A 12,639-nucleotide genomic window follows, 5' to 3' on the forward strand; every position below is an offset into this window, starting at 1 on the left:
GTCCTGCACCTGGGTCAGGGCAATCCTTGTCATCAATACAGGCTGGGAGATGAAGTGACAGAGAGCAGCCCTACAGAGAAGGACTTGGGGGTGATGGTGGAGGAGAAGCTCAACATGAGCTGACAATGTGTGCACACAGCCCAGAAAGCCCATTGTATCCTGGGCTGCATCAAGAACAGTGTGGCCAGCAGGTCAAGGGAGGTGATTCTCCCCCTCCACTCTTGTGAGACCCCAGCTGGAATACTGTCCAGTTCTGGAGTCCCCAACATAAGAAGGACATGGAACTGTTAGAATGGGTCCAGGGAGGGTCACAAAAGTGATTAGAAGGCTGGAGCATCTCTCCTCCAAAGACAAGCTGAGGGAGTTGGGCTTGTTTAGCCTGGAGAAGGCTCAGGGGTGACATTTTAGCAGCCTTCCAGTACCTGAAGGAGCCCACAAGGAAGCTGGGAAGGGACTTTTTAGAAGAGCGTGTAGTGATAGGGCAAAGGGGAATGGTTTTAAATTGGAAAGGGGTAGATTTGAATGGATATTAGGAAGAAATTCTTCATTAGGAGGGTCGTGAGGCACGAGAATAGGTTGCCCAGTAAAATGGTGGATGCCCCCTTGCTGGAAGTATTCAAGGCCAGGTTGGATGGAGCCTTGAACAGCCTGGTCTAGGGCAAGGTGTCCCTGCCTTTAGCAGGGGGTTGGGACTAGGTGATCTTTAAGGTCCCTTCCAGCCAGTGACTGTGATTCTGTGATACTCAGCAGCCAAAAGGGGAACCTGTGTGAACATTTGTAAAGGGAGAAATTAATGTCTCAGTGCCATCTTGTGTAAAGCTTTGAGCAGTGGCAAGAGACACATACAGTGATACAAGATGCCATCCTAGAAGCATGCTGGAGTTTTAGAGAATTTGGTGGTAATATTGGGGATTATGCTGTAAATATTATCACTAAACCAAAGAATTCTATACAAACAGGGACTGCTTTTTTTTCCCCAAGAAGACTGCAAGTCCATGGGAGCCTGGTGTTCCCAAAAAGTGCCTGTCTTTTTTCAGCACAAATCAGAATACAGAGTTAATGTCTGAACACAGAAAACAAGGCCTTTCGGAGACACAGCAGCTTCCTTGTTCACCTGTGGAGGAGGAAGGCTCCCCAACAGCTAGGAGTGAAGAGCAGAGTTATAGAATCATAGAATCATAGAATGGTCTGGGTTGGAAGGGACCCCAAGGATCATAGAGCTCCAACCCCCCTGCCACAGGCAGGGACACCAACCTCCAGGCCTGGAGCTACACAAGGTTGCCCAAGGCCCCACCCAACCTGGCCTTGAACACCCCCACCTCTCTGGGCAGCCTCTTCCAGCCCCTCACCACTCTCTCTGTAAAGAACTTACCCCCAATATCCAATCTAAAGTTTCCCTCCTTCAGGTTCAATCCACCCCCCTTGTCCTGCCATTCTCTGCCCTTTTAAAAAGCTGATTCCCCTCCTGTTTCTCTCCTCCCTTCAGGGACTGGAGGGCTGCAGTGAGGTCCCCCCGCAGCCTTCTCTTCTCCAGGCTGAACAAGCCCAGCTCCCTCAGCCTCTCTTTGTAGGGAAGATACAGCCCTCTGTATCTTCCTTCAGCCCTCTGATCATCTTCGTGGCTCCTCTGACCCCTCTCCAACAGTTCTACACCTTTCTTTCACTGGGAGCCCCAGCTCTGGACACAGGACTCCAGCTGGGGCCGCTCAGGGGCAGAGCAGAGAGGGACAATCCCCTCCCTGTCCCTGCTGGCCACCCCTCTTCTGATGGAACCCAGGATACCACTCGCCACCGAGCTGCAAGAGCAGGTGCCATTGTGGAGGGTACTTGTCCCACTGACACCTCGTTCTCCTGAGAAAGGCCGTGAGATCTCCCATCCACACTGATGCCAGGACCTCGGATGTCAATGGCAGCTGCAAATTGCCATGTGTAGAACAAACTCTGGGCTCCTGTCACCACCCTGACCTGCTGCTCCAGGCCTGTGCTGTTTGTGCTCCACCAACGAACATTTGCATGGCAGAGAATGAAGCGACCTGGAAAAATTTATTGGCTCTTTTTCCTGTGCCACAGTATGGCTCACAGGCTCATGGGACAAAGAAACTTTCCCACTTAGAAAAATGCTGTAGGGAACACCCTTGCCAGCAGTGATTATTATTTATCATAATTATATGGTCCTTAGTATCAGAGGCAGACTAGTAAGTTACTATATATTTAGCCAGGCATCCACAGAGATCAATAGCTAATCTGTCTCTGGAGAAGGGCTCGCCCCAGTCAATAAAACATTCCCCTGACACAATACAGACAATTATGGGGCAGAGAGAAGAATTCACTTCACTGGTTCTTCCACACAGCTGCTGAGTGTCCTGTGGGTGAAAGTGCAGAAGCACAGGGGGAGGCAGTGCCAGGGCAGCCTGGGCAGAGCACTGTGTCTTCTCAGGGAAGCTGCTGGAAAACCCTCTGGAGATGTGCACCACCTTCCCTGCAGAGCCACACCAAGGAGCTGCAGCAAGTTGAGGTAGAGGTGAAGAAAACCAGGAAAGAACTGGACAAGGCTTACAGAAAAAGGTAGGGTGTTCAGTGGGTTTAGGTTTTTCAGTGATTGAGCAAAGGTTTTAAACCCATTTCACAGTGGAGAGGTAAGAGACCTGGTGAGGAGGGAGACAAGCAGAGGAAATCAGGAGATGGAGGAGGAATCAGGACTGCAAGGACTCTGCTCTGGCAGCCAGATGAGATAGAAGGTCTCTGGTGACCACTGCTGAGCTTGGTCTCTCCACAAGAGGACAGCCTGGGGGGTTGGTGGGGAGGCTGTCTGCTGGTGTGATGGGACCTGTAGGTGCAGATGTCTTCAGCAAGAGCAAATACTCAACCCAAAGCAACGCTTTTCCTGGCTGTGGGTAGCAGTACTGGTCAGCTCCAGGGAGAGCTGCCTCAACACAGGCCAGTCATCCAAACAGACCTGCAGAACACAGGCAAATGGTCCTAACTCCACCTGTTGAAAAAATGGCACCAAACCACCAGCCAGTGGGTTTCAATGCAGAGCACAGCCAGATCTCCTGTTAGTGCCTGTGGAAGAGGTGACAGAGAAAGACAGAGGCGTTAGGTGTACACCCAGGCTCCTTACAGCTCCACTGCTCTGTGTAGGCTGCTCCTGGGCAGAGGCACAGTTTGCAATGTTTGGGTAGCAGGAATATTGCATCCTTACCGTACAGTTTTAAAGGGATGGTGTGTGTGTGGGAAGGCTTTGAAGCTGGCTGCTACTTTATGGGCTTGTTCATCGTTAACCAAATGAATGAAGGTGTTTGGGACTGGAGGGAGGGTGCCAAGTCTCAAAGGGTAACTTAGCTCAGAGCAATGAAGTGTGCTGTCACAACAGGAGCACCCGCGGCTGCAGGCTAGACTCTGGAACAAAATGCTGGAGAAGATTCAGAAGGCGATCATGATCCGTAGCAGCACCATCAGGGAGCTGCTGGCAGAAGCACTGGGGATGTTCATCCTCATGGTAAGGAGGAGATGGGCCCAGAAGGGCATGTGTGTGCGTGTGTGTAGGGTGGGTGAGAGGGTAAGCATCTGCAGCAGCGATTTTGTAAGGCTGGTGGTTTCCTACCACATCCTCAGGCTTGCTCAGCAGCTGGTCACTACTGCTCACCCCTCTGCTCGGCTGGGGTGGCAGCTTCCCATCAGGAATGCCATCTGCCAAAAAGCTTCTGGAGATAAAAAAGCAGTGTGGAGGGTGGGAGTTGGGTGCTGGGAGAGGGTAAAGCAGGTGGGGCTGAGCTGCTGTTTCAGTTCTTTTCCAGGAGAAAAATGAAGAAGAGTATGGGAATGGACCCAAAGAGCTGTATCTAGTTAGATAGGGCAGCACAATGTTTGTGCCAGACTCCTGAAAGATCCCACGTGGTGGGAGCCGAGGCTTTTCTTCCTGCTGTGCTGGAGGCAGTGGTATGGTTGGGGGATCCTACACAGCTCTGAGGAGCAGGCCCTGGCCCTGGCCCCTCTGCCAAAAAACAATATTCATCTGTCCTGCTGTTGGGGTTACTAGGGTAATAAGCACCTGTGAAATTCTCTGGAGCCACAACCTACCATTAGGAAACGTAATTACCGGGTATAAAGCATGCCACAATTTCACTTTTGGTTTTCTTAGGCTGGCACATGAGACATGCTTATGTGGACCATAGGGAAACTCCCTCTTTCCTGAGGGGTCTGTTCATGCAGAGAAAGTGAAGAGGTTTTTTGAGCTCTCAGGCTGTTTCAAAGGTGTGTGGGGAGAGGGTGAGGAAAGCTTTGCATTCAGAATTGATCCTTGGGTCTGAGGGGACCGGAGTCTTCATGTCTTGGCTTAACACAGCAAAATGAGATCCTGCCTCTGGAAAGGTCCAGCAAGAATCTCTGTCAGCTTCCTACAACTAGACTTGGTGTGCAAGCACCACTGGCCTGAGAGAGATGGTTTGAGCTGGACAGAGGCTGGCATGGCAGGGCTGAGGATAATCCAAGTAACTCATACCTGGAGATCTACACAGGAGAAAGATACGATTTGGTTAAGCATGGGGACCTTTTGACACAGATCTCTATATGGATAAAAGTGTGTTTTCAAGGGCAACTGTGTGTGCAATGGATGCTTGTCTTTTATCACATCTTGTTGCACATCCAGCGCCTTAAATTTGCTCCTTACTACGCAGGTAGTCTTACATGCATTGGAAGTCAGAGTACAGACATCTGTGACTCCTCAGGAGGAGCTGAGCAAAACATCTTCTCTTTCCCTTCCTTTTGTGTTTTGGTGGTGGAAGTTTCCATGTGATAGAAGATCAAACTCAGGGTGTCCTACTAGGGCTGTCTCTGGGAAGCAGCATGAGGAGACTTTGAACTCTGGCAGCCCAAGGCAGATTTTGGAACCTGCAGCTCACATTGGCTCTTTCCTTACTGATCCCCATGAGGGAATAGAGCAGAAGGAGGAACACTTCACAGGCTGCAAACAGCACCCAGCATCCCAACAACAGCATCCAGCACCTGACTCTTTAGCAGCCCGCTGGTCCTTACTGCAACTGGGAATGTGGCCCAGGATGCCTGGATGACTGTCACTTGGATGATAAGACCCAGCCAGGCCCTCCTGCTGTAATGGACAGGCAGTGTGCATAAAGGAGGGGACAAGGCAGTGGGGAAAACCAGCAAAAGGAATAGGGAGATGGGGGCGGGGGGGGGGGGGCAGGGGCAAGGCAATTTTGAGTCTGTGGGAATAGAGAAAGAGACCAGAGGTTTGGATCTGTGTTGAAAAACAAATTCTCTGTCCTGTCCTGTGTTTTTTGAGGATAGTGCTGTTCAGCTGCACCCCTCTCTCTGCACCTGTGTGCTGTTCTGCAAAGCCTGTACCTTATGCATTTGGCTTTCCTGGAACGTAGCTTTGGCAAAGCTCAGAGATGAATTGGCCAAGTTTTTATAAGGGCACTGCAGGTGCTGGGTGACATCCCAGGCACTGCTTTTTGGGGGCTTTTGCTGAGGGAGACTGAAGGAAGGGCTCACACTGAAGCTCCATGCAGACTGTGGTCTGTGTATGTGAGAGAGATAAGAACAGTGTCTCAGGGGAACAGGGAATTTTGGTGCTGTCAGAAAAGAAAGAGAAGGAACAGACACGAGAGAAAATCTGGATCCAGGCTGAGCAGCCAGTAAAGATCTGAGTCAAAAGAGGACAGGGCAGAGCAGAAGTTGAGATGCTGAAGAACGTTCTGACTTTTTTCTGTCTTAGAGAGACATGTCACCCTGGATAAGTATCAGTGCAGTCCAAAGAACAGGATATGCTCTCCAAGCCCTAAGCAGTTCGTAAGGCAGAGACCTCAAGAGCAGCTTTGTCTTTTTCCAGACTTCAGTGTAAGAGCTGTGCAAAGAACTGATTTTTCCACCCTCTGACCAAAAGTGAAATAGAATACACTTCAAGGCCAGAGCAGCTTCTTCAGTGTGTCTGTTCCCGTTGGAAAGTGTTTACTTCTCTTTTTAGTTTTTTTCCTGGTTTCCCTTTAGTCACTAAAGAAATAGTGAAGCTTTGGCTGTTTTCAGACCTCAAGTTTATGTGTTGAAAGGAAAGGTCAAACCAGAATGTCTTTCCTTGTTTTTTCCTAGAAAAATTTACCAAAATTAGAGCTGAGTTTGGCACATAGCTGTGTGCTGCCCGAGCTGTGTTTTCAGTCAGTAAGTTGCACACCAGGAAAAAAAAGGCAACAAGATTTTGTCCACCCTTCCTCCTGGCTTGTGTGCTGCCTCTGGGTGGTCTGTGGTGATGCTGCCCTGGCTTGTGTCCATGGCTTCAGGTGCAGATGCCGTTCCCATTGCTGTGTGAGTGATTCCAGCTGACCCTGGGACCTCAGTGTGGGTGTCCTGGGTTTGTCTCCCTTGTACCCAACCCAGGATGGAGTGTCTGGTTAGGTGTGATGGTCACCAATGAGGAATAATTTGATTATCCATTCAATTTTTGCAGAACAGGGTCATTCTCCTGTCATCTCCTGATCATGGGCACCTTAGAGTCGTCCTGTCTTTGGGACTTACCAGTCTTGCAGAACAAGTAGCAAAGCAGCTCATCCCACCACAGCAGTAACACTGCTTTTAACACTCCTTTCTTTTTCCATGCACCAGGTCTTCGGCTTGTCTTCTGTGGCACAAGTGGTATTAGGAAAAGGAGACTTTGGGCAGCATCTGAGCATCAATTTGGGATTTGGCATTGGTGTTGCCTTGGGCATTCACGCGGCTGGAGGAATCTCTGGTGAGCTGGACACCTGAGCACAGGATGCTCTGAGGTCCCTCAAAGGCCTCATGTATCAGAGGCAGCAGGAACGTGCTGTGGGTGCTGGCGTGGCAAGGCAGGGCAGTGCCTTCACCAGAAAAACAGGCAGTTGGGTCCCCAGGCCAGAAGAGCAGAGCAGGTCTGGTGACCGTAATGAGGGTCAGCCTTGTGACCCAGTGGTGGCAGCCAAGTCTGCAGGGGGGAGAGGCAGGTCTGAGGTCAAGCCGAGGGGTCGCGATGGCATGGCAAGGTCAGGAGAAGCAGGGGACGAGGCAGGCCCAGCGTACCTACAGGATGCTGACCCCAAACCTGTGTCCTGAGCTGAAACAGGGGCAAGTGGTGGCAGTTTGGCCACCCCCTCCTGTTGCACTCAGCAGAGCCAGGTTTCAGCAGTGGCCCCATTAGGTGCTTCCTGGGAGATGCCATCATGGACCAAGGAGACAAGGAGCTCTGAAAACACGCTGCCAGTCTGACCCATGTAAAGTAAATAATTTATTGCAAAGGAAACCTTACTGCTGATGTTGCAATAAGGAATGGTATGCAAATTTTCTCCTTATCATCCACACCCATGTGCACACGCCCCGCATGACCCCAGGAGGTAGTGTTTCAGGGCCACGGGGCGCTATCTCTCACATGACAGAGCATTACCTTTGCCTTGTGCAATTTCTGCATTCATTTGCACCAAGAGAGGAGATTAAGGGCTCTAGTGGGCAGAAAATTAAATCAAGTTCCTGCCCTCAAACTGTTGGAGCAGGGAGGTGTCCAAGTCTGGGACTGGCTTGGAAGGGAAAATTTTTCCACACGAGCCATCAGCTCTTGGTCTCCCTGTTGTTTTGGAGCTGGTGGAGTCATCCTGGGGCAAGTGTGCTGAGGGAAGTAGGTCCCTGCAGTCCCAAGTGACATCTGAGATGGGAAGTGGGAGAAAGAGTCTCAGTTCAGCCAGCAATAGGCTGGGTCTGGAGCCAACCTCAGGGCTCCTTGGCGTAGGTGATTTGGCTTCATTTATGTCACAAGATGTTTCTTGTGATCTCTGAAACGGTTGGTTGTTCCTGCAAAGGATCAGAGGAGCCAAAAAAAGGGGGTGGTGGAGATTCCCTCCATTTAATTTGCAGCTGTGGGACTGTAGCAGATGGTACATGCGCTTGCACTTCACTCTGCCCTCAAAGTTTACTAGGCAGGAAAAAGGAAGAACTTCCTTTGGACTCATAGGGAGATGAGGCCTGGAGAACAAGTGTGATTTGCAGTAAGGGCACCAAACCTGGATCCACTTAGTCTGTCTCCAAAGGCACCACCGTGGTGCCACATAAAGTGTCCACTCAAAAGAGGTAACCCCTTCTCAATGCAGCGAGCTCTAGGATAGCCCTGCGTAGGATTTGCTTTGCAGACATGAAGATATGGGGGCACCAGTGGTTTATTTTGCAGTTTCCCTGACATCTTGTGCTCTGCTCACCTTAGTTTTAGATGTGCTAAGGACTTGCAGCTGGGGTGCTCAGCTCTGTCATGATGAGGTCCTTCTTATCTGTCCCATGTTATTAGGAGGTAATGCAATTGTTTGGGATAAGATTTGCCTCATACACCTGTAGCCATATAAAAGCTGGGAGATGGCTCTCCTTAAGCTCAATAGAAAGAAATGGATAGGGAAATTCATGCCATGGCAAGGGAGGTGTCTCTGATAGGTGACATGACTGAAGCAGCTTGTGGTCTGAGGAGAATACAGATTAATATTTACAGGACTAAGGCTAGGAGCTCTTTGTCCTGATTCATTCAGCAGCCCAGGGAAAATGGGTCAGTTTTGAGTCTGCATGGGAGGGAGACCTGCCTTGGTAGTGTCTTGGTGTTCTGGAGCAAGGTATGGGTGGTTTGTGTGGGGCACGCTCTGAAACAGTTGCATCAAGGTCAAGGCCACTCACTCTCTTTTGCTGTGATTTTTGCAGGAGCTCATCTGAATGCTGCCATCACCCTCACACACTGCATTTTAGGAAACCTCCCCTGGACAAAGCTCCCAGCTTATCTGATTGGCCAGTTCCTGGGCTCCTTTACGGCAGCAGCCACCGTCTTTGGCCTGTACTATGGTATGGTTGTGTCTTTATCACAGAGGTTGCTGTGGGCACTGTTTCAGTCTTAACTCACTGTTGGTCAAATGAATTTCCTTTTACAGTACACAGCATGATGTCTGTGTGAAGAAGGTAAGCTCCTGGCTTGTGGGACAGACTTTCATAGTTCAAGGCCAGAGCAGGGCCCAGATATCTCTGGGAAGGATGTGCAGTTCCTGAAGAACACAGCTCCTTTTGCTCAGAGCATTCCCAGTGTCAAAACCTGCCCTCAGTTCAAGAGGTAGCTGCATTTGTCAGCATTTTGTTTCCAGGGACTGCAAGGGTTTGAGTTAGATGACCACTATGTATTAGGTACAGCTGGAGCTCAGGGGCACTTTGCTCACCTGTAGAAAAACAGGACAGCAGTCACCTGTGGTTTTGAGCTGTGAGCAGAGGACTGACCGTCCCTGGGCTCCAGCATGTCTCAGTCTCCAAGGAGTGGAGGGATGGAGGCCTTCAGTGCATCCAGTGTCAAGCCTGCCCCGGGCTCCTGGAGCAGGGACAGAGAGCTGGTAGGTACCAAGAAAGCACTTGCAGACCAAAGTCTGTAGGTAACAGGTACCAGTGAGATCATACCCCGCAAGGGGTGTGCCACATCCATTGTATCTCCTCCCCTTGCTGTCCCGTGCTGGCTGCAGTGGGTGGACTTGCACACAAGTCGTGTGGGGTGAACTCTGTGCTAACTCCCATAATTCCCCTTTCTCCTAGATGCTTTGTATGACTTCACCAAGGGAAACTTTACAGTGACAGGACCAACCGCCACGGCATCGATCTTCTGTACCTACCCTGCTCCCTATGTATCCTTGCTGGGGGGCTTCTTCTCAGAGGTCAGTGGGAACTTCAGTGGTGGGCTTGGAAAAGGTGGGTGGTAACAGGCAATAGTGCAGGTCTGCTACAGGAGGATTCACAGTGCTTCATGTGCAGACACAGAATTACAATTACAAGGCTGGAAAAGACCTTTTAAGATCATCAAGTCCAACCGTTCCTGTCCTAACCTAAACCAGATCCCCAAGTGCCTCAACTACCCATTTTTTAAGAACATCCGGGGTGGTGACTCAAGCTCCTCCTTGGGCAGCCTGTTCCAGGCCCCAACAACTCTTTCAGTCAACATTTTTTTTTCTAATGTCTGATCTGACCCTGCCCTGGGGCAGCTTTGTGCCATTTCCCCTTGTCCTGTCTCCTGCCACCTGGATGAAGAGACCATCGCCCACCTCTCTGCACCTCCCTGTCAGGTCAGTGTAGGTGGTGCCAAGGTCTCCCTTCAGCCTCCTCTTCTCCAGGCTGAACATCCCCAGCTCCCTCAGCTGCTCCTCATGGGATTTGCCCTCCAGCCCCTTCCCCAGCCTGGTTGCCCTTCTCTGCACTCGCTCCAGGACCTCAATGTCCTTCTTATGGTGAGGAGCCCAGAACTGGACACAGCACTCGAGGTGCAGCCTCACCAATGCCGAGTACAGGAGCACAATCACCTCCCCACACCTACTGGCCACACTGTTTGTGATACAAACCAGGATGCTCTTGGCTTTCTTGGCCACCTGGGCACACTGCTGACTCATATTCACAATCACAACCTCTACTCCAAGGAGCCCACCTTCCAGGCAGGTGCCTGGGAGGTGGGATCCAAGGCACCTTGGTGGCTGAGCAAGCCTAAAGGGTAATGCCTCCTCTGCAGCTTGGTCTGAGTGCCCTCCAGGCACCTTCCTTGCATGCAGTGCAACCGCTGGGAAGGAAGAAGCTGAGCTGTGCATCTCCTTTGGGTGCTGGGCAGTTCCCTGAACTGTTCTTCCACTTTCTGAACTCTTTGTCCTTTCTGCACAAGAAAGTGACAGTCATGGGGAATTTCTGCCTTTGTGGGCAGCTCCACAAGCAGTCCAGGGCTCTCCAGCTGCATTTTCTGAAGCAGAGAGGAGTCACCACCTCTATTCAAACTACGGTTCCTGACATCTTGGGCACCGCAGGTCTACAAATGCCAGCTATGTATGGTCACAGATGGGAGATTCTGTTTCCCAGATTAGAATCCTGCATCTCCTCTTTGTACTGAAAGGACTAGTGCAACAGGCCACATAAAACATCACAGGGTGGGTCAGGTTTGCTGATTAGTTGTGCTGCTCTTTGTTATGGCTCTGCCTCTGCTAGACAAACTGTATGTAAAATAATCCTTGTCCCTAACTTGAAAGGTAGAGGGAGAAGACTGTGCTGAGAATTTCTGGTGATGAGGTGGGGATGTTTTTGCTGGGAAACGAGTTGACTTTTCTGAAGTCCACCTATGAGGAGGGGATAGTGTTGGGGTCCTCCGTGACTTGATGAGACGATGAAACCCACCTGCTCTTTCATTCTGGGAAGTCTCCTCTCCTGAGAAGGATCTTCTGGCCTTCCCCATTCTCTCTCCTGAACCGTTACCTTTCCTGCTCCTGCAGTTCATAGCAACAGTGATGCTGATCCTGGGCGTTTGGGTCATACATGACGAGAAAAACAATGGAGCCCTGAAAGGCACACAGGCCCTGATGATGGGTATCCTGGTCCTGGGCATCGGCCTGGGGATGGGGATGAACACAGGCTATGCCATGAACCCCTCTCGGGACCTGCCCCCCAGGATCTTCACAGCGATTGCTGGCTGGGGAATGGACGTCTTCACGTGAGTGACTCGTTTCGCTTCAATACTGCTGCAAAGAGCAGAGATATGCCCAAGGTATAACTGCCATGAAGCCTTTTTCTTTGGAGCAGGTGAAGGTATCACTGCAAAGTGCATTCTCCATTCTCAGAAAGCAAAGGTTGGGCATTATGTACACAGAATGTGCGGTACAGTAACTCTCCAGTGTGGGGTTCATCCTGACATTCTGATACCCCAATTTTGGCACCAAATTTGCCACCTCTTAGCTGGAGATCTAGCTGGTTACTGCTCTGTAAATACCTGAAAGTAGGTACTTAGAGATGGATTGCTGGACAGCACTCCTAGATTTAGATGCTGAATCTGGAGATTAAACCCTGCTTTTCCCTATCGAGTAAGCCATGCTACAGCTTTTCCCATGGGGAGGGCACTAGCAGAGTCTCCTGTTCCAGCTGCCCATTTTCATTAAATTTTCAGAAAATATCTCTGAGAGCTTAGTAGAGGTGTTGGAGTAGTGAGGTGGTGGAGTAGTTATTGGACATGGGGAGGGAAGAGCTGTGTGTGCGCTGTGTCTGACAGTCACACTCACTGGGATCACAGAGACTTCTGAAGGTGACCAAGGAACCTGACGACAGCGCAGAGCCACTTTCCAGGCCGATGAGGAAAAAGACTGTCCCTCCAGACATTCTCTCTCTCTGGAGAATTTGTCTAAGCCAGTTGTAGGGTCCAGTATGTGAAGTGGGACCAGACACATCTGCTCATACAGCTCACTCCTGCCCCTGCAGACCCAGCTCACCGCCGCCCCCGCCCCCCCCCCCGCCCCGTGCTGTGTGGCAGCAGGACAGTGGTTCCAGTCTGGCTCACCAGGTGCCTCTTCTGTCTTTCATTTTAGGGCTGGAGGTCACTGGTGGTGGGTCCCACTCACAGCTCCGATCCTGGGAAGTCTTGCTGGTACTTTAATCCACAAACTCTTCATTGATATTCACAATCAACCTGTCCTGGAAAGTGGCACTGAGAAAGGACAGCCAGTTGTGGAGACTTCGACACTGTGATAGCCACATGCTCTGAGGGAAGGGCTTGGCAGCATAGCCTATGTCATTCACATCTTACTACGAAAGGAATTATTAAAGTACTTCTGTGGCATGGGGGTGTGGTGATAGGTATAGATATCTCTG

The 12,639-nt window shown here is 50.7% G+C and overlaps 1 protein-coding gene across 1 annotated transcript; it reads left to right on the top strand.

Annotated features, from left to right (window-relative positions):
- Nucleotides 1-3,409: 3,409 nt before the first annotated feature.
- Nucleotides 3,410-12,540, top strand: LOC311203418 (aquaporin-7-like; the record flags this gene model as incomplete). Its single annotated transcript, XM_084278102.1, has 6 exons — nucleotides 3,410-3,499; nucleotides 6,619-6,745; nucleotides 8,701-8,838; nucleotides 9,568-9,686; nucleotides 11,274-11,491; nucleotides 12,357-12,540. 6 exons carry the CDS (start codon nucleotides 3,410-3,412, stop codon nucleotides 12,514-12,516), a joined length of 852 nt encoding a protein of 283 aa, XP_084134228.1. The 3' UTR covers nucleotides 12,517-12,540.
- Between the last annotated feature and the right edge of the window lie 99 nt (nucleotides 12,541-12,639).

The sequence above is a fragment of the Gallinula chloropus genome (genome assembly GCF_964237585.1).
Source record: "Gallinula chloropus genome assembly, chromosome: Z".
NCBI classification, from domain to species: Eukaryota; Metazoa; Chordata; class Aves; order Gruiformes; family Rallidae; genus Gallinula; species Gallinula chloropus.